Source organism: Lissotriton helveticus, chromosome 11 (genome assembly GCF_964261635.1).
Source record: "Lissotriton helveticus chromosome 11, aLisHel1.1, whole genome shotgun sequence".
In the NCBI taxonomy this organism is placed as follows: Eukaryota; Metazoa; Chordata; class Amphibia; order Caudata; family Salamandridae; genus Lissotriton; species Lissotriton helveticus.
The window spans coordinates 535743615-535769117 of NC_136072.1; the positions used below are offsets into that span (position 1 = coordinate 535743615).

At 45.1% G+C, this 25503-nt stretch overlaps 1 protein-coding gene across 2 annotated transcripts in view; it reads left to right on the plus strand.

The window, feature by feature from the left end:
- KAT6A (lysine acetyltransferase 6A) overlaps positions 1-25503 on the plus strand; it is a 1535407-nt gene that overhangs the window by 340971 nt on the left and 1168933 nt on the right. For both annotated transcript variants that reach the window (XM_078666232.1, XM_078666233.1), the window contains exons 5-6: positions 19067-19148; positions 19344-19479. In XM_078666232.1, coding sequence (XP_078522358.1) covers positions 19067-19148; positions 19344-19479 — 218 coding nt within the window. The remainder of the gene's footprint in view (positions 1-19066; positions 19149-19343; positions 19480-25503) is intronic.

A 25503-nucleotide genomic window follows, 5' to 3' on the forward strand; every position in this document is an offset into this window, starting at 1 on the left:
GACCAGGGCACAGCACCGAAACTGCTATGCTCCACATCGTGGACTATGCCCTCCAAGCCCTAGACCAAGGCAAAACCTGCCTTCTAATCCTCCTTGATCTATCCTGCGCCTTCGATCCGGTCAACCATGAAAAACTACTTGAACGCCTCAGACTCAGGATGGGTCTGGATGGCGTGGTACTAGAATGGTTCAGTTCCCACCCCGGTCACAGTCGGAGTCCCCCAAGGTTCAACCCTCTCCCCCACCCTCTTTAACCTTTACCTAGAGCCACTCACCGAAGTTCTCCGTTCCGCCAACATCTCCTACCATATGTATGCGGACGACACCCAAATATACATCAACATCTCCTCGCTCAATGAGATCCACTCCCTGAATGAGACCCTGAAATTAACTGTCCAATGGCTAGCCAATAACCAACTCAAACTGAATGCAAAGAAAACTGAATTTGTCCTAATCTCCCCATCAAAAGCCAACCCGGAGACTCAGACCTGGATTAAGGCCATCACAGCCCTGAACTGCCCACCGACCATTGTGGACTCTGACAAATCCCTGGGCATAGTCCTCGACAGTAACCTCAATATGAGAGACCACATTAACTCGATGGCCAAAGCAGCCAGAATCCACTTGAGCTACCTCTGGAAGCTGAAACCTTTCATCGATGCACCAGACTTAAAAATGGCAGTTCAAGCACTTGTCATCTCCAGACTGGAATATGGCTGTTCCACCCTCACAGGATTACCTAAGACCTCCTTAGCGCCTCTAAAAGCCTGCCTCAACACGGCTGCCAGACTGCTCCCAGGTTCTAGGAAGTTTGACCACATCTCTCCACACATGAAAGCGCTGAACTGGCTCCCCCTGGAGGCCAGAATCTAGCTAAAATTGGCTTGCACTATACACAAGGCCCTATACACAAACTCCCCTGCTTATCTGGCACAGAAATTAGTGATATCCGGGGGAAGCAGGGACTCCAGGTCTGCCAGAAACCTCCTGCTCCAACCTGCCTCTTTAAAAAAAAAAAAAAAAAAAAAGAGCCTACAACAGGGCGTTCACCTGAGTAGCACCAAGAATTTGGAACTCTCTCCCACCTTCCATCAGGAAAATCCCTCTTCTAGCTCGCTTCAAAAATGAGACCAAAACCTTCCTCATGGGTAAATTCCTCGCATAAGGCCTGCCCGCAACCACCCCATTGAGCGGGCTACTCTATGACTACCGCCTTCCCATATCACCATCTGCCCACGATGAGAACATTTGGAACCTTGTTTTTGCTTCTGACTCTGACGATAATTGTAACCATACATGTTGATCTTGTTTGTCCCTGCACCTTAATCATTTTGTTTGTTCAACAATGTATACCATGTAAAGCGCTCTGATACCCTCACGGGTCATGTTCGCGCTCTATAAAACACACAAATAATAAAAATAGAAAGGCGGGGTGAGATCTATCCAGGGATAGGTCGAGCACTGAATGGTAATCCCCTCCCAGAATCCATGGCAATGTTGTAAACTGGGCTAAGACTCCTGATATGAAGTCCCTACATTTTCCCTGCTCAGTGTTTGGTGCGTAGATGCTGCCTATAAGTATCAATTGGCCATCTAAGAGCACCTCTAGGAGTGCTTATCGTCCCTCTGCATCAACCAGCCTACGGGTTTCCTGAAAAGGGACCCTGCGCCGGAGCCAAATCAATGCCCCTCATGCATATACGAAGTATGTGGCGGCAGAGAAAGTGCCCCGCCAGCGCCTGCCCAGCCGGTCTAGTTCTCCGGCAGTTAGTTGTGTTTCTCGTGGTAGCGCTACCTGCGCTTGCTGATGTATAATATAGGAGTAAAGTGCATAGTGTTTGCGAGCGGTGTGCATTCCTTTGACATTCAGAGTGAGGAAAGTAGTATCCGCTGTGGGGATCATGATGAGACATTGGCAGTGATGGAAGGAAGGGGGGCGCAGGAGGAGCCGCCTCACATATGTTGCCCATACCCCGAGAGTAGCTTGATTCTATATTCAGTGGTACCAGCCCACTGTGTGAATAGGATCAGGGTGTAGGGAAGGAACAAAGGAATAGACCAGAACTGTGGTGGGACATGATTCCAAAACTGGGGACCTACCGCAACAGGCAGTACATCCAAACCAAATATGTAAATGTAAATGTAGTTGAGCTTATATAGCGCACAGCTACCCGCAGTGGGTTTCCCGGCGCTTGCTTAGGGAACCCTTCCTGGTATTCCCCTGTGAGATAGCAGGGTATCCACAAGGTGAAAGTCAGGCATCCCGCCGCGAGGGGCCGTTGTGGAGATTAAGCAAGCTATTGCCCAGAGTCGCAGAGTGTGAACCCATGCGTCGAGGAGGCACCGGGGCGAGAATTATCGAGTCCGTGGAATTTTTAGCCCAAGACCCGCCGAGGTGGGGAATTGAACCCTGGTCCAGGACCGATCTCAGCTTCCGGGTCTGCTGCCTCTAACCCCTGAGCCACACTTCTCCACCCCAAATATGGTGCAAGCGCACTCATGTATTATGGGGACGGCACATACGTGTACCTAAAGCTAGTGAGGCGGTTAGCCCATGGCGAGCCAGAAAGTCCTGTTGGGACTAGAGCCTGGAAGGGCTATATTGCTAGCTATCTGATTGTGACCTTGATCTAATTTAGCTGATAAGGAATAAGGATACAGTAAGGGAGCCAGTGTCTTTACAACTGTCTTTCAGAAGAGTGTGTTCGCTGTAGGTGACCAGTGGTGGGGTCACTGATTCCACTCGAAAGTTGCTTGTGTCACTTGGGTCTTCCTTGGAGATGAAGATGTGGGTGGCCCTCTCACCATCTGAGGTCATAGAAGCGAGACCTAGGTCCTCCGCCGCCTGTAGGGCCCTACGCTCGGCCATGATTTGTTTCAGATTGGGGGATCCTGTGATGGAGCTGCGGGCTGAGATTTGGAGCACAGCTGGATTTTTTTTCCACGGCGATGCCTGTTCCTGAGTTTTTGTGCGTTTGACTCGGTCTCCGAGTGTGGATGGTCCTGTATGTGAAGTTCATTCCAGTCGAATGCCTCGATCGGGTCTGTGAAGAAGGTGGTGACCCCATCATGTATTATCTTGAGGCACGCTGTGAAAAGCAGGGGGAATACTGCATCTCCCTGTGGCGGAGGTGGTACTTTACCTCCAGGATGGATGTTCATTGGCGTTGTACTGCTGGGGAATAGTCTGGAAAGTGCATGACATGTTTGTCCTCTACACAGATGGGTCCATTTTGCCTAGCAGCACGCAACACAACATCTCTGTCTCGGAAATGGAGGAGTTTCACAAGTATGGGCCAGAGAGGGGACCCCGTAGGCGACTATCGCGCCGGGACCCGATGCGCCCTTTCCACGGAGAAGAAGACAGTTAATTCTCAAGCCGTTGTGAATGGTTTGAGCCAGGTCTCCTCGAAGCGGACGGGGTCCGATCCCTTGACTCCCTCCGGTAAGCTCAGGACCCGTATATTGCTCCTCACGGAGCGACCTTCTAGATCATCTGCTCGCCCCTCCAACTGTGTGACCCGACTCTGGAGTTCCCGCCTGGTTTCTTGCTGTGTCTTCGCTAAGGGCTGCAGGGTAGAGAGGGCTCTCTCCCATCATGCGACCTTGTCTACCAGCTTGCAATGGCCGTCTCTCAGGAGGTTGAGGTCTGTGCCTAGTGCTCCAACTCTATCCTCCTGACCTTGGAGTGTTCAATAGCATGCAAGACCCTGACCAGTTTGTCGGTGTAGGAAAGTAGCATCTGCTTTCATGGTTACCCCAGCTCTTTGCTGGTGTAATTCTGTTTTCTGACTAGGATCCTGCTAATCTGGAACCCAGTCACCGTTCTCTCTCTATAAATTGGACAATGGTAAGTACTTTGCTAATTGGCTACTGGTGTACCCTTCTAGGTCTCTATTATATGGTACTAAGATACCCAGGCAATAGATACACCAGGGGGATCCCATGGGCTGTAGCATGTATTATGCCACCCATGAGACACCATTCAAACTGTGCCATTGCAGCCTGGGTGAGCTGGTGCTAGCACCACTCACTACTGATACACGTTTCCTTATATCTGAGTTCACTGCACTTAACATATAAGTCACACTAAAGTTAGGCCTTTCAATCCTTAAGACAGGTTGCTTGGTTCTAAATATGAGGGTGCACTGCATGAGTAGGACACCCCCTACAAACCCAGGAGTCGATTCTCCAGGCTTTGTAAGTGCTGTCAGCCATTTTATGCATAATGGGGCCATCAAGTCAATTACGAGATGTCTGTCTATATATTGGCTGCACCAAAACCTTTCATGTTTGATATCAAACATGTTGGAATCCTACCCCAACACTGATTACAGTGTTGAGTTTAGGATCCCATGTACTGAAGGGCTCCCCTAGGGAGCCCCCTCTGTTTTCCTGGTACCAGCCAGCCTTTCATGGTCTAACAGCAAGCTAGTGCTGCTGCTGACCACAGACACGATTCTGCCCTCCTGCTGTTGAGCCAGGCTTGAGTAGCAGAAGGTAGAACAATAGGTTTGCTGTCACAGGGAGGTGTGACCAACTCCCAGACAGTTCTTCATGTATGTGGCTGGGGTGGGTGTGCTTGCCAGCGCCACCAGACTTTGAAGCACACATTTGGTGCCCTCCTTGCTTACTCCAGTTGGAACTAGTTCAGGGAGCTGTTGGCTCCCTCTCTGGTGTGAAACTGGGCAAAGGACATGGGAGTATTCTCCCCTCTGTCCAGCCTCTCCTCTGGGAGGGACCCATGAGTCTTCCTTTCATACCTTCAGATTCATCGTGGGACAAGATTCAGATGCAAAACCACTTCTACTTCAACCGTCTGGGCACTTTGGACTTCACTTTGGGAACCGAGACTGCATCTGGAAGACTCCTGCTGCTCCTGGTCTCGTTATTCTGCGTCGTTTATGCCTGTGCTCCATCCAGGTTCTTCTTCAGGCATCAAAGACACCCAAAAGAATCTCCCTTGGAATGAAGGAGTCACTCACCTGCATCTGCAGGCACCGCAACTAAGCTGACCAGTCTGCTGCTCCTGATGTCCTCCAGACTTCGCAAGGCCCAGCAACATAGGTGGTAGTTCCGCAACTCCTTTGGGGCCTGCACTGTCTAATTACCGAGTTTGAGGCCAGTATCCCCCGTTGGAACTGCTGGAACTGCAGCCCTGTGCACTGCATTGACTTGCCGCTACGAAGGTTTGTTAACTCGCTTCTCCAGAGATCTTCGGGCTCCAAGAAGCCCCAGCCTCTCTTGTTACCAAGATCTTCGTCTACACTGCATCCACTGCACCGTGGGTCTGCATCATTGTTGAGCTGCTCGAGGTCCTCTTGCAACTCCTGCGCCTTCGACCTGTGGGTCCTCTTGAGGGTCTTCTTGGGTTCCAATTGGCTCCCCTGCTTGCTCAGTGCCCGCTCTGACTCTCCTGCACTTGGTGAGTCCGGTGGACCTTGCTCGTCTCGACACTGCACCTTCTTGGTTTACCACGACTGTTGCTGCTGCCAATGCTTGTTGGTGCCCCCGCCGGACACTGAGCCTCCCTGGTTCTCGACTTCCGACGTGGGACACCTCGTGAACAGTTCCTGGTCTTCCACAGCGTTGCCTGGACCTTACAGCTGCAGCGACAAGGTCACCATCAGCTCTCCTGCATCTTCCATCCTCGGTGGTCATTGATCTTCTGTGCCTCTTGGTCACTTCTGAGTGGCATAGACTCTAGTCCCTCTGCTTGCAGTTACTTCTCTTCAAGAATCCACCCTTGGATTCAACCGGACTCTTTTACCTACTTCGCCAGCTACACTGAAGTCCTACATGGTGGTCTATGGCGGATTCCTATGTCACTTCACACCTATGAACCCGCCTTCCCTGGCTTAGGTATCCTGGTTCCTGGGGTATCCATGAGTGGGGTGACTTTCCAACCTTCTATCTTCTAGAGGGGTTCTTGAGGCTCCTCTGGGAAGGGTCCTGCTTCTTGAAAACTGCAACCGCGACTTCACCATTGATTTGCATTGAGTAGGCTGCTGTGTTTCCGCTCTGCAGACAGCCTCTGTGGGGATCCTTTGTACTTACATTGGGTGATTCCTTGGGTGCCCAGCTCTTATATGTCTTCTGGGTCAAGTCTCGACTTTGGTCGCTGTTCGCATTCCACTTTATTAGTATATGGTTTGGTCTCCCCCTGGAGACCATTGTGTATTTGTGCTACTTACCTGTTCTTCTTTTGAAATATTGTGTGTATTGTATTTATATCTCTGGGTATGAGATATACCAATGTGTTAGTGATGTGTATAATAAATATTACTATTTGTATAACTACACTGTTTGGTTATTTTTCATTTAACCTACACTGAGCCTGAAGGCTGCTCTCCACAGCTTCCACAGTGCAGGGTGCTTCACTTAAATAAGTGTGCACCATATGCTAAGCCAGCTTCCTACATTCGGACATTGAGAGGGTGGCCGAGGCCTCTGTGTCCATGTGTTTGTCATTGGTAGTGGGGAAGGGTTTCCAATTGAGGTCAGAACCTGTGGCTCAACATTAGTGCGCAGACTGCCCACGGTAAACGGGGGAAGAAGGGGGGTTGATAACCTGTGCTCTTTGGGTGGACAATCAACTTTTTGTGGATACTTGGAGGTGAAGAAGGGGAAGGTGGTGCAGAAGCGGACTCTTTCAAGGTCGATAGTTCTCTGCATTAAGATATACTATGTATTGAGCAAAAAACATTCTCCGGAACATCTGAGAACATGTCCTTATCGGTCAGGCTGCAGCATGGGCGTCAGTGCGCACTTTTGCCTTGATAACCAGTTCCGACGCGAAGGGCATTTCGCTTGTTCTGTCCTGCATGTCTTATTGGTTTGAGCCCACTCCACAGCTACTCCACCTTCGGGGGGCACTACGTTGGTATCTGTTCTTAAGGTGAGGAGTCTGCTGTTAGAAGTATCATCAAAAGAACAAGTTACATACCTTTGATAATGCTCCTTCTGGTTGATACTCTTCTCTAAATGCAGATTCCTCACTGCCATCCCACTTCCTCGTTTTGTGGAGTGGTCTCTTTTTACCATTTAAAAAGGTCTCAAATTAGAGATCTGCACACTAGTCCCAACCATTGTTTTGTGCTCAGCAACTGACAGCACGGAAAGAGTAAATTGAGGAACTGTCTTCGGTGCACAGGTGTTTTGCTTATATGCAGCACTCTGTCATCACTTCTGTGGCGGAACGAAATCAATGAGGAGCCACATGCCTCCACATAGCGATGTGTGAGAGCACTACATTTAAAAGTTTCTTCCTCGTCTGGCGCCTGGGGAATATTCTGAAGGTAAAGAATCTGCGGTTAGCGTATCCACCCTACAGAGAATTACGAAAGGTAAATAACTTTTCTAAGCAACTAGGAAGAAAGGATAAAGGATGTATTTTTTATGTACTTATTTGCAGATTTATGTAGCTCCAACGTGTCTGGAGAGCATTAGAGCACTTTACCAATGCAGTACTGAGTATAAAGTAAACAGGTGCTCATGCAGATGTGCACCCATCATGGTTGATTCATAACTTAAAAATAACAGTGAGTGTCCAAAGCAAAAGCGACAACATGCAAATGCATAAAAGTAGAGAAACTGGTGCTTGTGCAAGAAATGACAAGAAGATAGAACCACCAATGAGTGAAGAGAGAGAGAGAACAAGTGTATTAGAGCGAGCAGGTAGTAGTCTTCCAAAGGAAGGCATAAACTAAAAACACAAGACTGTATTTAGTAAAGGATGAGATAGAAGCAAGAAAACTATAGGAAAAGATGGAAAGAAGTTTTAAGTAAGATAGGTAGTCATAGGAGAAAGGCAGAGATCAAAACTGTGGTTAGCAGAAACTAATTTGGCAAGGTTTGGGGATCGGTCACTTGACAGGGGTTTCAATTGCTTTAAAGCCCTTTTAAAACCATCACATGGTTTGAAGTTAATCTCATTACATGGACAGAACTGTTTTGTTTGGCTATCTTCAAGTGCCAGTCAAAGGTGTCACATGTAAGGTGTTATAATGTCTCTCAAAAGTGCAATGCAGACATGGAAATGTCACGCATGAGCACACTCAGCGCTTGGCAGGTTTCAATTTCCACCTGATTTAAGAATGAGCTTCAGTCCCTGTTCCCGTTTGAAGCATTCAATAGATTTTTTTTTAAACTCTTTTTATTGATAATGCTCAAGGTCTCATACAATGTACAGCAGTGATCAGTAGAAATATAGAAAAACATCAGTACATATATCTTGCACAGACACTGTGGTAGCGGTAAATAGACAATTGATTCACACAGCATTAAACCATCCCCGCCCACTCAGACCGGTATCTACGCCAGGGGCCCCACACCTTTTTCCATTTCTTGACACACCCTCTAGATTTATAGACACTCTCCTCCGCCCTCTGGCACCAATCCAGGTCCCTAATCCATTGCTCCCATGAGGGGGCTCCCGCGCTCCCCTGTTGCAGGCAGTGATCTTTTCACCACTCCTGCAGCTGTTGCTAGCCATATCTCACTATATCTGGACCAGTCGTTGCCCCTCAAATCATTAACAGCAACCACTCTGATCCAGCGGCAACGTCGATCCCAACACCAATTCCATCGTCTGAGCGACTTTGGCCCAGAAGGGCTTTATGTACGGACAATCCCAGAGAGTGTGGAAAAAGGACCCGTCCCCCTGACAGACCCTCACACACAAGGGCGACAAGCACCTCCCCCAGGAGAACAAGTGAGTGCTCGCGTAGTACATTCTGTGCAGTATCTTCAACTGCACCAGGCGAAACCTGATCCTGATTGTAATTTCACGAGGACTCTGCAGTGCATCCTGCCAGTCATCATCTTCAAGGCTGCCGATGTCACCCTCCCATCTCTCCCGCAGGGACGCCAGGGGGTCAGGCATGTTATTAATTAACTTGCGATAAATGATAGATGTGGGCTTATCCGGAATAGGGTCAAGAAGGAGTCTGTCCTCCAATGAAGAATATTCTTGGAGCGCTACGTCCGTGTGTATGCATGTTGGTAGGGCATGGGTGAGGCGCAGATAATGGTAGTGATGGGAATCATGCAGTCGGTACTCCTTCTGGAGGTAGGCAAAAGATCTAGGTGCACTCCCTCTCCACACATCGCCCAAGTAGTCAATTCCGATGAGCCTCCAGCCCTTAAAGCCAGTCAGTCTGGAAACCTCGGCTAGCTGGTCTCCAAACCAAAGCGGCGTTCGTCCCGTAAGGGTGCCCGCCCAACCCAGAAATGTATTAGCTTCCCTCCAGCATTGGATCACCACCCCTGTATGTGCCGGAAGATCCTTACGTCGCCCCCTCTGCATTCATTAGATTTTTAATGAGATTTAGTGGGTTTAGGGGTTCATTTGAACCATAATTTAAAGGTTCTTTAAAGTGTTTCTTCTGAAGATATTTTCCTTTCTACCTTTCCCCAAACTTTTTATCTGTGACCACTTATTCTTTTTATTTGTATTCACTGGCTGGTTAGGCACCAGAGAAGCAGCTCCTAAATTATCATTTCACAATGTATATCCCCCTTCATGTGTGTTTTCTATCATTTGCTCTCTTATCTGGAAAGTCTGTTCTTATTCTGAAAAAGCAAAAGCAGCATGTGATTGTTTGGACCTGACAGAGCAAGTGTATCTAGGTCGTACGAATGGACTACTCAGTCTTTAATATGACACACCACAATCTTCAAGACTAACACTTTATTGGGTGTAGATGTTTTGAAAATTGTTTTGCTTTGGTTACCCAGTACCTGGGAATTGTAGAGTGTCACTTGCGCATTGCTTCTGTCTGCAGATTTATAATGTAGATTCCGTTCCCGATACACTGTGTTTCTATGGTTGGGATTTAGAGAGGGTGTCAGCCTATCAGTAGTTAGTCACCATACATGTATCTTTTTGCATCATGAAACTATGATTTATTCACTTGCTTCATAATATGCTTTCATAATATGCTATATAGAGGTTGGGCCTTTAACAGTATCTTGGTAACTAAAAACATTTTTACATTGTGTTTGTGAACTGCAGTGTGTTCAAAATGACACCTAAATCATCATGATTTTGACCCGAAACTCAGACTGTAAAATTATTTTTATTCTCCCGAATTCGAAAGCACCATAAGCATAGGGAAGGAACAACAAAGAATTTGTTTAACGTTTTTTCTTGAGAGTATTTTAGGATTTGTCAGTGCACATTTTATGAAAATAATACCAAATTAAATGTTTGACATTTCTCTCGTTGGCATGGGCAAAACGCATTTTATGTTTTTCCCAAAGGGTTGCTGCAGATTTCCGTAGATTGAGATACACAAGGCTTGTCATTTATCTTCCGCTGCACCACATTGACGGACATTGTCAGACTTGAGTGTGTTTCACAGCAAATATTTTGAAAGTACACAAGAAGAAACAAGGGGCCTGCTTCGTTTGTCCTGTTGTGAAGACTATTATAGAGTTTTGCAGCCAGGATCCAGAAGCAGCTACATGATCCAGTCACCATCTCTGAAGTGGAACAAAAAGATATGAAGGAACCTAAATTCAGCCAAAACTCCTAAAAATATTAGTCACTGATGAAGACAAGTATATTTTTCAGAAACTTATACTGTATTTTGATCAACTTATAATTTTCACCCTACTCTAAGACCCATTCCCCTTCCGCTCTCCAAACTGCCTTTAGCATATAAAGACGCACAGAAAGAGGTTTTAAAAGGCAAAATGCAAGTCAACTACCTTCTGTTTTGAGCCAAAGACAAACTAGCTCACTTGGGAACTGAATGCTCATCAGGGGTTTGTCTCAGCAATAGCTCTTAATCACAAGAAAGCTATTGACTTTGTCATTGTCTTTTAGCCGTGTTGTACAGCAGCATGGCTACTGTGCAGCTTGGCTGAGTTTCGGCCAAAAAAGTGATATGACACAGCGAACACTGGCCGCTTCATAGTGCTTTTTTTATCTGGTGGGATGGTAGAGGTCAAACAACAACCCAGGAAGAGGGCAGGTGATGGGGTAAGCAGCAAAACTGGAGGGTGGCGTGAGTGACAGGGAAAAAAGCAACAATAAGATCAAGGTAAAAGAAAAAAAAAAGGAAAAAAGTACCTCAAAAAGTGCAACCAGTGGAAGAAGGATCCACATTGATAAAGGAAGGCATACGTTGTCCATGCTTCATAGGATGGACACGGTACAAAAGGGGGTGGTGATGGACGGAGCATCAGAACCAATCAAACACTCACACCCAGTCAAAAGATCTGGGTATGATCCATCACCGTTCTTTAGCCCACTCTGCCACCCCAGTTCAGACATGGCTATATGCAAATCAGTCTGACCCTGTGCCTCATGGGAACAGTCCAGCCCGAACTGCCAAGCCATGCCTTCCCTGGACCGGAAACAAGCTTCCGAGGACCGGTTTCTGGCATTCCAGCCGTCTTCAGCCCGGCTTGCTTGAATCCAGTGGCAAAGTGAGCAAGGGACTCATGTCTGAGCATACCCTGCCACACTTATGGCAGCCAAAAGCGGTACAAAAGGGGGTGGTGATGGACGGAGCATCAGAACCAATCAAACACTCGCACCCAGTCAAAAGATCTGGGTTTGATCCATCACCGTTCTTTAGCCCACTCTGCCACCCCAGTTCAGACATGGCTATATGCAAATCAGTCTGACCCTGTGCCTCATGGGAACAGTCCAGCCCGAACTGCCAAGCCATGTCTTCCCTGCGCATACTACTCCCTGGGGGAGTAGTATGCGCGGTGTACTGTGAAAATACCTCCACTAACTTTCTCAACTAAATTTTTCTCTAAGGAACTGTATCCCCCAAGTTTAACCTTTTTCTTTGTCTGTTCTCGAAACCAGCTTGACAGTTGTATATATATAAACCAGGATAGTGGTGAGCTAACCCTCTCTGAGAATACTTCCCATTTTAGTAAGGACCCTCCTACCACCAACTCTCCCCATCTTAACCCTGCCTCCCATAGCACAGATGTAAAACTCTTGACATGATTCGGAGAGAGCCCTGGAAGATCCCAGATAGGGGCAAGATTAGAAAAGTATGCCAGCCCAACCTTAACTTTAATTTGAGTCCATTCTTTTAGGAGCAAATGTAGAGTCTTTAGCCTCACTCTTTAAAAAAATCTCTGGTGACCAAATTTAAACAAAAAAACGTCAAGTGGGAGATTAGAGCCCAATAACATTGCCTTGAACATGCAACCATTTGAGTTATCTTTGGGTGTCTTTAATAACATCCTAGAGTGGGACAGGCGAAAAGCCCAAGCATAATATTCCAAGTCTGGCAGTGCAAGTCCCCCCTTCTCTCTCCTTCTTCTTCTTAACTTCTTCCATGCCAACCTAGTTGATTTAAAACTCCAGATGAAAGAGTTAATGTTTTGTTGGCATTTAAAAAGTTGCTTAGAATCAATTGCCAGCGGAATGGTGTTAAATATAAATGTGTATTTAGGAAGAATAGTCATTTTTACTAGGCTTGTTCTCCCATAGATAGTAAGAGGGAGAAAGGACCATGCTTTCATCAGTGCCTTGGATTCGCGGAAAATCCGATCTAAATTAATCTGAGCCAAAATATTTATATCACTTGTAATTCTAATTCCCAGATAGCGGATTGAAGGTGTCACCGGGAGTTGAAGGTTTGCGATATTCCAAGCCATAAGATCAGTTTTCCCAGCGTTTACTTTCCAAATTCCTCAGCCCTTTTTATGAGCCAGTGGAAAGCCTGGTCAGGGTCAGTTGTATATATAAGAATATTCTTATATAAGTTTAGAATCTGTCCTGACCTCCTTTTCTGAACTGACAAAACCCTGATAAACTCACTGGTTATTAACAGGCTGGACCATGGCCAAAGTTTAATAATGCTTTCATCATCACACATTTGCTCCTCTAGGCAAAGTTGTAAACTTTGCTACCTGACTATTCAATAATCCGTGAAATTTCCACTTCAGTGTACCAACATCAACCTGGTTGCTAAGAACAGAGCCCTCTACAAACGTTCAACACTGACCGTCAAAACTATACATGGTTCAGCGATAGACTGCCTTTCAGATACATTTTCCCAGTATATCTCCTCACAAAACTTATAATCAGCCGACTGGCCCCTCCGTAGAAAACCAACCCCGCTCCGCGTAGCACGTAGAGTTCCGAAAAACTCTGCTCCATGTAGCGGAACAGAGTTTTTTCCTCACATACACTCGCCAACATTGCGTTGGCGAACACAAGTGAGGAAAATCTTACTCAAGACCACCTTCCGGTGAGTTTCCTCCGTGCAGGCGGTTGCAGAGAGCCGCTACTGCTCACATTGAGAAACCTTCCGTTCACGTTGAGGAAGCTGCTGCTCTAGTATAACATGTACTCATGCGGCAGAAAAAAGCAGCACCCTCTTGCGCTGGCATGGTGCCATTCGCGTCAATTAGCCAGCGCGAATCAAACGCCCGGTGCAAAAAATCAGCGTGAACGGCACGCCCTAACGTACTCTGCCGCTTGCGAAACTCCATGTAGCAAGTCCAAGTTTTTCGGACACAAGGTACTCCGCAAACTCCACCCAGGCCTAGTGACTGTATGGGTGAGTGAGTGCATGTGTTGGTAGCTGTATGAGTGAGTGGGTGTGTGAGTCTCTGAAAGGGTAAGTGAGTACATGTGGCAGTAGCTGTATTAGTGAGTCGGTGTGTTACTGACTGTATAGGTGTGTGAGTGGCTGTATGGGTGAGTGACTATATAAGCGAGTGAGTGGGTGTGTGAGTGGCTGTATGGGTGAGTGACTATATAGGTGAGTGAGTGGGTGTGTGAGTGGCTGTATGGGTGAGTGAGTGGATGTCTCAGTAGTTGTATCAGGCTCCCCCATGGTGTGTAACTTGACAAAGTTAGCTTGTTGAATGACACAGAGAGCACTAATTAGAAAATTACTTCAATAGATGGTGTCATTCATCTGTTTAAAAGAAAAAGAACACAAATATAAGTTAGTATTTTACAAAATTCTAAAATAAACTTTGTGTCTTCAGTGTTTAAATTCATATTCTAGTAAAGCATTTCTTTTCTTTTTTATACTGTTCTCAACTTTTGTACTTATACAACATACATTTTTATTGCATAACGATTCACCCTTGAACAGTGGAGAAAAAACAATCACAGAGACTGTAGAAAAAAACCCTGGTTCACAATTCAGCTCCTGCTCTTTTCTTATTGTAAATTCATTTTGATGAGTTTTTTTCAAAATCATTTCCAAATAAAGTGGCATCTGGTGGCAGTGAGGAGCAGTAGCCACACCCCGTTGAACACAGTTCTTCGGAGGAGGAACCCCAGAGGTATAGCTAAGAAATATTTGTGTGCCACAATGAGTATGCTGAAACATCTAAAGACGTACCACAAGGTGGGTGCGTGAGTGACTAAGTGGATTTGTACATGGTCGAGTGAGTTGCTGTGATATGTTTCAATTCAGCCACACATTGGCATTCACCTAGACACCTCTTTAAACCCTACCTCAAATCTCCATCCTGAAACATCTGCAACTTCTTAAGTTGGAGGTCAAAACCATGCTCCAAAAGGTTCTGTAGAGAGATTTCCCCTGTCCCAGAGAGGATAAGTTTTCTATTCCTGCTTCTTCTTAATTTGCAAGAAGTCAAAGCAATGAAGACCGATTCTGCATTTAAGAAACCTAAACAAATACCTCAAGAAACAGATGTTCTGCATAGTTACATTACAAGATATATTGCAGCTCTTGAACCGAGGCGATTACTCAAACTTCAGGGCACATATTTTCATATATCCTTACCCATCAGAAACACAAGAAATTTCTAAGGTTTACAGTATCTGGCAGCCACTATCAGTTCAGGGTGTTCTACCTTCGATCTCAAGACAGCCCCTCACAATTGTGCAAAGTGCTTATCACCTGTAGCAGCCTTCCTTAGGCAACAAAAACATCAGGTGGTCCCCTATCTTGATGACTGGTTCGTCAAGGCCGCTTCCAACCAGGCTGCACGGATGTCCACAATGACCTGCATACACCTGTTCATCGAGCTGGACTTCACTCTGAATCCAGACAAGTCTGTCCTTTAACCGTCAAAAAGGATAAGATTCCTAGGAACCACGCTAGGCTCAACGCTCAACAAAGCGTATCCCACAACAGAGAGATAACAAAAACTGGTGACTTTAACTAAATGAATACAAAGAAAAAAGTATCTTTCCGTTCGCCTCTACAAATCCCTTCTGGGAATCCATCTAGGCCTATACTGTCTACAAATGCGTCGGCTCCAAAAGGAATTAGACATTCAATGGGTACAAGCTACAGGTACCTTCGACCTCAACCAGGTCACCCCAGCAATGGCCAAAGTCCTCACCTGGTGGACACAACCGGCACACCTGTCAGTCGGTCTGTCCTTTTCATCTCAGGGTTCGCTTTTGGTCAATACTACCAATGCTTCCGTAGAAGAGTGGAGAGCTTACCTATAGGATCTGCAGATCAGTGGAAAATGGCCACCGTCTCTTCGCTGCTTCCACATCAGTCTACGTGAACTGAAGGCAGTACATTTAGCTTTACAAGCTTTCCTTCCTAGAATAGAGAATTTGTCAGTCCTCATTCGGACAGACAATACAACCACAATACATTACATCAATATGTAAGTTGGCACAAGATCGCACCTGCTCTCCCAGGAAACTCAACAGATCTGGGAATGGTCATCAATCCCAATGTGCTTCTAAGTGCAGAACGTGTACCTGGGAGCCAAAACACTATAGCAGACACCCTGAGCGGACTGAAAACATCTTGCCACGAGTGGGAACTTGACCAACAAATTCTGGATGAGATTTTTATCCACTGGGGCACACCAAACTAGGACCTCTCTGCGTCTCCCCAGAATAGGAAATGCCAGTTCTTCGTAAGTTGGCATCCGCAACCGGGGTCCTGAGGGAATGCACTTTCGATCTCGTAGTCTTGAATCTTTGCCTACGCCTTTTCCCTGATTCCTGTCTCCCCAAAAGTTATCAGGAAAATGAAGACCAAACCCTGCAAGATTATTCTCATAGCCTCAACATGGCTGTGCCAACATTGGTTCACGGAACTACTCATCCTCTCACAGGAGCATCACATTTGGCTGAAATCGATCCCATGTCTGCTGATGATGAGCCGGGAGCAAGTTCTGCATCTTGACCCAAAGTCACTTTGATTATCATCCTGGATCCTGAGTTAACGGATTTGGGCATATGAACATTCCATCGGACTGCAGGGACATATTAGTCAGAGCCTGGGCAGAAAGTACTTACAAAACATATCGCTTCAAGTGGAAAAGATTTTGCATATGGTGCCAAGGAGCTAATGTACATCTCAGCTCCTCTTTACCCAAAGTGATTCTACGTTATCTTCTACACCTTGATCAATCGGGTCTGGCTCACACCTCTATTAAAGTCCACCTGTCAGACATTTCCGCCTTAGGAGATCATCCAAAATACCATCACTATGGTTTACTAGACTCATTAAGCAATTCCTCAAAGTATTATTCAGAACATTCCCGCTGGTGAGGCCTCCTCCTCTGCTTTGGCAGCTCAACACTGTACTTTTACAGTTAATGAGAGATCCATTCGAGCCTATCCATAAGGCAGATATAAAATTTCTCTCTTGGAAAGTAGCTCTCCTCCTAGCTTTAACATCAGCAAGAAGAGCCAGTCAAATTCAGGCTTTCACTATTCAGGAACCTTTCCTCCAGTTCGGGGACAATGGGGTTATTCTACGCACAAACCCTAAAGTAATTCCTAATGCCCATCAGAATTTCATCTCAGTGAACCTGTAGTTCTCATGTTGTTTTTTGCCAAACCCTCAAACGTCAGCCAAACAAGCATTACATTCTTTGGATGGCAAAAAGTTCTTAAAATTCTGTTTGGATAGAACTAGTAGTTTTTCCAGACCCAACCAACTCTTTGTAGCTTACAGCGCTCCAAGAAAAGGTTTTCCTCTATCAAAACAAAGCATCTCTAGATGGATATCTAGCGCCATTCTATACTTAAGCACAAAAGTGCATGCTCACTCCAGAAGAACTATGTCTACTTCCATGGCATTGTTTGCTGGTGTGTCACTGCCAGATATCCGTAGAGCAGCAACCTGGAAAAGTATGCGCACCTTTATGCAACCTGCTTGGAATCTGCCGTTCTCAATGAAGCAGCAGTGGGACAAGCGGTATTAAGACATTTTTTCCAATCAAGGTAAGCCATCCCTTCATTCTTGCCATCCTCTTAACTTGTTACGCACATTTTACTTACTGTTTATATGTGTACTTTGTATTCCTCTAGAGGATGTGTTGCATTTAAATGAAAATGTGATTTTTCACTGCTGTTTAATCTGATTCAAGCATGTGAATCTATGCAAGTTCTTCCATAGACCCACATGCAACACACCTTCCTCCCCTGGAAGCTCACTTTCTATCTCTCAGTACATTTTCATGTCTTCTCATTCGTGCTCAAAAAATCTGAGAGACTGGTGCTTCTCACAGGAGTGTTGACTGGTTGAGACTTAAGTTTAGTCCTTTTTTAGGTCGAGCCTAGCGCAGCGCGTTTGCGATGCTCAAGGAGATGACCTTTAGAAATTGGTCTGCTCTCTTCCACACACTCGTGCATGTGGCGGCATCCACCTTGCAAGAGTGAGCAGCGGCGCGCAGGTGCCATCTGTTTGTAATTAGCGTGGCCGCGCGCACTTGCTCTTCCACTGCTTTGCTCAACCTTGCTCTCCCTTGTTTTTCTCTTTATTTCCCGCAAGGTAGAGACCGCAAAGCTTCAACATGGACACGCTATTATTTAAAACACTTTATTTCATACAGTGTGTACAGCTTTTGCACTGCTTATATTTCATTTTATCTCTTGAAAAGTACAGATTGCACAGCTTCAACATGGGTGCGCTATTTTTTTAAACACTTTATTTCATATGGTGTGTTCAGCTTTGGCGCTGCTTGTATTTCACTTCATCACCAGTGAGGTAGAGACTGCACAGCTGCAACATGGCTGCGCTAGCATTTTATTTCATACGATGTGTTCAACTTCTGACCTGCTTATATTTAATTTTATCTCCTGTAAGGTACAGAACACACAGCTTCAACATGGCCGCGCTATATTTTTAAACACTTTATTTCATACGGAGTGTTCAGCTTGGGCGCTGCTTATATTTCACTTTCTCACTTATACATTCCCTTGTCCCCCGCCCCTCCCTGAAGGTGACGTAGCCTGGCTGCCGCAGCAGCAGCAGCAGATGGTGAATGGGGTGGGCTGGCAGCGCCAGAGAGATCTGTAGCTTTACCTCCAGGAGATGCCAGCACTGTTTTGAAATAAGAAAGAGCGCTGCTGTCCGTCAGCGCTCTGGAATGCAATGCGCAGCTCGAGCCGGAGCCGGTGTGGCCCACATTAAAAGCCCTGAACACTCCCACATCACCAGCATCCCTGGGAGACAGCCATGGGTATGTGTGGCAGCACAGTGGGGTCATGTACAAATCAGCTCTTGCGTACTGCGTTCCGCCACTGTGGGGAGCGGAGCTTTCATTCCGTGGCCCCTAATCACCAGGCGAAAGTATAGATTTAGGAGTTTTTAGCAACATACACCAACAGTACAATGTCCGCATGTTCGGAAACTCCCAGCCAACACGGGATATGACTTCCAAAACCGCCCTCCAGTACGGACTACAGACGAGCGCTTCTGTGCTAAGTGGAAACAAGCATTGGCATAGCCAGTAGGTCTTGCCTTTGGGACCTTTTAAGTGTTTAGCCCTGCAACAGTTGATGTTGTTGCACCAAGGATATTGTGCTGCAAAACTAAATACTTAGAAGGTCCCAAAAGTGAGACCTATTGGCTATGCCAATGCTTGTTTAAAATGATAACTGATAGTTTAAAACCGAAAGGCCTAGGGCCTCTATCGTCGATGTCTATTATTAAAATGTTCTTTTAAGATACCGGGTCTCCCATCTCAACGACGGGGAATGGTTCAAGCATATGAATCTATGAAAGATTCCAATATTGGAGAGCTACAGTTACAGGTAAGTAACTTATTTTCTTCCTTAATTTAGTGAAGATTCCCATGGACGCTTCCCTCTCTTAATCGGAAACGTTATATTTTTCAGGATAACATGCTGTTTTGTGATTCGTGTGATCGGGGCTTCCACATGGAGTGCTGTCACCCTCCCCTCAACCGGATGCCGAAAGGTAAGACCCTTTATGTGCATTAGTTTACTGTTGAAAATGTCTCTTTGTGAATTGTTGACAGAATTGCAAGTAACCAGGCTGTAAGTAGTAAGTTAGGCTATTATCTGAGAGAGTAATATGTGAATTTGTGGGAGACAGGAAGAAACATTCACTACTTTACTCTCTGAATTGATCAATGCTTTTTGTTTCTTTAAGGAATGTGGATATGTCAAGTATGTCGACCTCAAAAAAAAGGAAGGAAACTTCTACACAAGAAAGCAGCTCAAATAAGAAAAAGATATGCCAATCCTGTCGGACGTCCAAAAAACCGGTTAAAGAGTCATCACACACTGTGAGTATAACAGCAAATGGGGGCATATCTGGGGGGGGGGGGTAGAGACAACTGGTACAAGGTAAAGGACAACATATATAGATTTGGAATGGATTGAAAAGTGGCGCTTATGAGGAATGGATGATAAGGATGGTGTCTGAAGAGGGAAAGAGATGGGGGAGTAAGGGTAAAGTTGTTTTGGATAAAGGGAAGGACCAAAGGAATAGGTAGTGTCTGTGGAGAAGGTTAATTTGAATGAATAATAAAATGAAGTGAGACAATGACATATAAACGGTATGGAGTAGAGGATAAGGCCACCCATTATGAGGAATTGTTGATAGGGAATGGAAGGATAAGGCTTTTAAAAGGTTGGTAGTAGGTGAAGGATGTAATAGTCTAGAGGAAGGTCATAGCTAATTTTTCCATCATTTCCTCTTTCATATATTCACAAACTAAACTCATTTCCAATCTTAAAAGATCAGTGTATTTATTAATAAACACAGCATGAGAGGCTGTAAATATTGTCACCTTAGAAGCATAATCACCTAATTGTAAAAGACTCAAACTTCAGACAGCGAGGAGAGAGCTCAAAGAACAGCACTTCTCTAGTAGGCCCTTAGTAGGCCACCATACTTACGTTTTCTACTGTGCATTGCATGTGGAGGTAGACTGTCTCAGCTTTACTTAAGGGCTTCAAATAAGTGATGGTTCTTATTTTCATTGTGACAAATTTGATGTTATAACCCTGAGGGCAGCCTTTTTAGTCCATGGGTGGGGTGACCAAATCTCAATTACCACCTTTTAGAAAGAGGCTTTGTGGATCATGTGAAATGCTGAGGATTCATGCAGAGGACCTACAGAAGAGTTGAATTTACTTCTTATAATTTGCTCATAGAGCCAAAGAATGCAGAATTTGCAAACAACTGTCCCTTAGAACATTTTAAATACAGGGATCATTGCACTGTCCTTCTAGGTATAGGATGCTGTCCATTACAAAAAAGGGCGTAGGGTACTTACAGTGAGGTCGTTGGTAGCAGGCAGAGCATAGTGGACCAGGATCCAGGCTTTTATTGAACTGCTTTCTCGCCTTAAAAGAGATTATTGGCCAAAACCTGTCTTCGGGAAACGAGGCTCTGGACTGACTTATTCAACTCTTCAAGAAGCTGAGCTGTCCTCTACAAGAAGGTAGAGCTTGGGCTTGCTTCTCTGTTTCTTCATGGAGCACTGACCTTGTGTCTCCAGGAAACATAATCCTCTAAGAAAGGGGGTGTTGTGGAAGGCTAGAACCTGTTGGAAAAGGAATTGAGCATAAGAGCAACTTCTAAAAGGTGGGGAGGAGGCAGCTGTTTATCAGGAAAAAATGGATGCAAAGGGCAATGGGTTATAACTCCACGTGTTTTGGAGGGAAAGGTTGATTACTTTACGCAAAGAGATTTGGTAATAGTGCATCACCTCCAGGTGAATAGAAGAAGGGAGGAGGCAGGCTGAAAGTGATGCCGAACAACTGCAAGAAGCAATGGAACAGGGAATGAAGTTGATTGAAAGAATTGCAGTAATGGACAGGATCGTTAATAAGGTAGGGATTGAAAGAAAGGGTAGTGTCTATAAGGGTGTAAGAGAACGGTGACAGCAGTAAGTTGTAGATGTAGGGGAAAGGAAGTGTCAATATGTTAATCAATTCATGGTGAAATGTCCTGAATGTAGGGAAAGGGCGGCAATAGTTCATACCTTTAAAAAAAAGGAGGGGGGGAGTTGAATGGTATATAGAAAGATGACATTTGTTAGGGAAATGCATTTCATGTGTTATTATTCATAGTGCACAGACCAGATTGCCTCAGGCATAAGGAAACAATTGTACAGCTTAGCTCTACCTGCCCATGCATTTCTGAGGAATGGATTGCAAGGAATGTTGGCATCCATTGTCAGACTGTAGTGTAGTTCCTATATTCCCAATAGGCTCTGCACATTGGAATAATATACCCTATAGATATGATATGAAATGAAATGAAATGAAATGAAAAATTGCATTTGTATAGCGCATAACTGCCCTGGGGCCTCGCAGGGCATAGGACTTAGGTCAGTATGTCTCCATCGAATATACTAAACTTAATTGTGAGTGCCAGCTAGCTCGGAGGTCACTAGAAATTTTCTCGAATACACAAGAAGGGATTAGTTTCTGACAACCGCATAACCATGACAACTTTGTTTCCCTAGGACTGGAACAAATATCTTCAGAGTCGTGGAAACAATAGATAACTATTTTACTCAGTCAATCATGCATGCTTCGTTTCTACAGAGGTGCAGAGAAAATAGAGAGACCGGCTTTTCAATAAAAGGGGTTTATTGAACAGTCTTCTTTCTCATGCAAGAGAGGTGAACTGCAACAATCGTTAGACACGATGCAAAGTATAATGCATACTGCGTAAACAGTAGTATAAAATAATACTGTAAAAGCATTGTCTTGTGCTATGACATATAAAAATACATACATAAATAACACAGGCTAAAATACTCAACTGGTGCTTCTAAAATACGCCTACCCCAATGTACCTAACCTAGGTCTAGTACCAGGGAAGAAGTGGTCTTAAGCATATGTTTAGTTTTTTGCCTAGAATTGCCAAAGGTTTCTCTAGTTTCTAATCAGCTCCATACCTTAGAATGAAGGAGGTTGGTATCTCTGTCTCAGACTCGATTTCTCAACACCCCGCAAGGGAGTCAAACACTGGAGCTGGATTCTCGGCAGAGGAGGACAGCTTCTGATCAGTGCGTCAGCTGGAGAGTCGGCTTCCTTGGGCACTTGATGTAGCGAGCTGTGTCGGGCAAGTAGGTAGTCGAACTGCACCGAAACACACCGTGCCTTGCCATAGAAGTGAAGGTATATTTATCCCTTGAAGGTTTTTAGGAATGCCAGCTTTGACGTAAAGTCGGGCATATGAACGTCATGGATGAACCCCTAAGGAATAGTTGTTTATGCATAATAATGAGTTTCTTGGAGAAATCAATATCCAGGCTAGGGGATAAGTTCTGCTTAAGTGTCTGGTTTTCCAAGAAATCGTTGTGACGTTTGGTGAACGGATGGAAGTAGCCATGCCTGTGTTTGGGTAGCATGGGCTATGTCTAAATAAGGGTTTGATTTCTATGCCTATATAAGGGCAACACAAATTGTACCTATATAAGGGCATGAATCGGGAAAATTCATTCGGAATCTAAAACACCATATAACAAGACAGGTGGAGCGGTAAGTATTGACATTTGCATAGGAAGAAAAGTGGCTTCTGTAGAAGGAGGGGATGAAGCAGTCTGTTATAGAAACAACATAGTAGTGACTTAGGGAGAGGAAGATGGCATGTTTCTGGGAGCTCTGAGGAATTTGCCATAGGTTTACATTTTAGAGGGTGATTGGGTTAAAGGATCCAGTGTTAGGATACCCAGGTCTCGTGTATGTAATGGATTTATTTAGCAAATGTGATATCAGTTAAACTATGGTGTGGTGTAGGTATGAGAGGAGTGTGGAAAATTGCTGAAATTACACATTGTGAAGACTTGGATCTCGTGACATAAGATGTGAGGAACAGCTTTCCTGTAGATTCTCACTAATTTATTGTGTCCTTTCCATATGTGGACGTATCGCAAATTGAAATACATTTTTATTAGAGACTAAGTAAGATGTCTCCACAGCTTCAGGTTTCAGATCTTGTCACAGATCCTGCAAGAAGATGTTCATTTTGATCCACATGACAACTGCATAATGTGTCTCCATTCGAAACATGATACTGTGGCCTGAATTTGTTGTGCCTCCATCCAATTTGTTTCTGGCTAATGCCAGCAGGAGATACCTAAGCTTTTTCCTTTGCCCATAAGTAAGTCACTTGTAGGGGGATGATTTCCCAAGGGATATACCCAAAAAAAAATACAAACACCATAGGAAGGTGAAGTCCTCTCCTTTCTTGAGGAAACTGTCCTGTCCAGGTGCTGTTTGGGGTCTCAGTGCCGTTAATTGACTCCAGACACAATCCAAACTCTTCTTTATCAAAGGAGATCATGATTCTGACACGTGAGGGTGAAAGTTCTGGGTCAATCTGAAGGAACCCGTGCAGAAGTAGGCTTCCAGCTTGCTAAGCTTGTTCTGTTCAGGACGGCTCCTGCATCCTCTGACCACCCTGTAAAGGTAAATCAATCCTGTGGGAAAGATGCCTCCTACTGCTCTCACCCTGATGCCTCCCACATGCATGTTTCCATGGGATTCAACGTCAGAAGAAAAGTTTGCGGCTTGCCTGGGTACTGCCCCTGTTTGATGGAAACTTCAGTTTGAAACGAGATAGACGTTGCTCACAGAGCAGAGTACGACAAAGCTATCCAAACTGTTGTTGTTGGAAAATGTTCCCTGTATGATGAGGGAAAATGTTATGGCAAACTTTAATGACGTTCCTATGGCAGGGGACCGCCCTCAAGCTCAAAATGTACCCACATGGAAGAGATTTACGTCTCTGACGTGCTCACATAACCGGACGATGATTTAAAGGCTGATAACCTCCTTCCCAATTGTAATACAATTGTAATACTGCTGAACTTTTATCTGGATTTATATAGGGAGCCATCCTTCAACCTTCTGGACTTTCTTCAGAGGAAGTTTTCTAATCTAGGAATGTGGTACAGAAAACAGCTGACGCCTCGGAATTGAACCTGCCATTTTTGGAGGTGAAGTCTTTAACATTTTGACTGTGATATTGCAACCCTTCCTGTTAGTGACGGAACCCTTGCTTCCATTCACGAGGCCTTTTTGGGCCCAGTCATGGCTGCATGGGAGAAACCATCTTCTAGCCCCGCAGTTCGTAAACAGATAGCCACTGGCCTGCTCCGGATGCCTCACCATTGTTTACCCTAGAACTCGTCACTTGACAGTCTGGTTGTTCAAATGTGCTAATTGTAGTAGAAACATTTGTTATTAATATGTGGTTACGCCAAAGCATTTTTTTTACTAGATTCTGTGGCCTTTTAGCAACAATTATCTTGCATATATTGCACATTCAAAAGGTTAAAAAAAAAAAAAGATCTCACTAAATGTCTCCTGTGGTTAGAAGAGGACAATAATATATTTGATCTATAACAAGAAAGGTGACGTCTATTAACACTTAGCTGCCATTAATATCAGTAATGCACGTTAATATCTACATATTACTTCAAATAAGTGGTCAGTATTCACGACACAAAAACAATTCTTTCCAAAGAGTGAAATTCCCATGTTATTATCTTTGTTTAATTCAAGTGTGTTGAGTCCTCTTGGAAGGAAGCAACACCCCCATCCCCCCTAATGTGGCTGTAAATGCACATGCTTAGCATATGCCCGCCATCTAGTGTTGGTCTTGCATGTGTGCAAGTTGTTTTTCTTTGAAGAAAATCTTTTGCGTAATGAGGTAGTGTGACTCCTCCTTTTGCTGGTACTGCGCATGGTCATTGACTCCAGAATGTTTTTTTCTGCTCTGGTTCAACACTGTCATGCTGTAGCTTTCTCAGCCTACACCTGGACCTCAACAGTATTGTTTTCGATTGCGGTCCGAGTTCACTTCCTCCGGTTCGATTTGACGTCTTAACATCGTCAGGGCGATCGCGGCCACTCATGGCCCTTTGCCCTTCAGGGCGCTCATTTTCATCTTTAGGCATTCCACCCACATCATGTCCATTTGGGGATGGAACGGATTCTTTTTCAATTTTGTCACCGGTGTCACAAGAAGTTTCCTCGTACTGACCTACATCAGGTATGTATTTTGTGCCTCTCCCTGGAACACAACAAGGCCAGCTTCAAGGCCTGCCTCTCCTTCAGGTCCAAAGAGACTCTTGGTGATAGACAGGCTCGATGTCTCAAGAAACATTGAAGGAGCGTGGATGACACACCGGACCTCTTTGGACCCAAAGGCCTCCAGGAAGATATCCAGGCTTAAGCATTGGCAGCAGATGAAAACACCTTCTCCCACAGCGATAGCTCCGGCTCAACTATCCGTGAGTGCTATGTCCCCTCCCCCTCGGCATCGACTCCAGCAAATCACC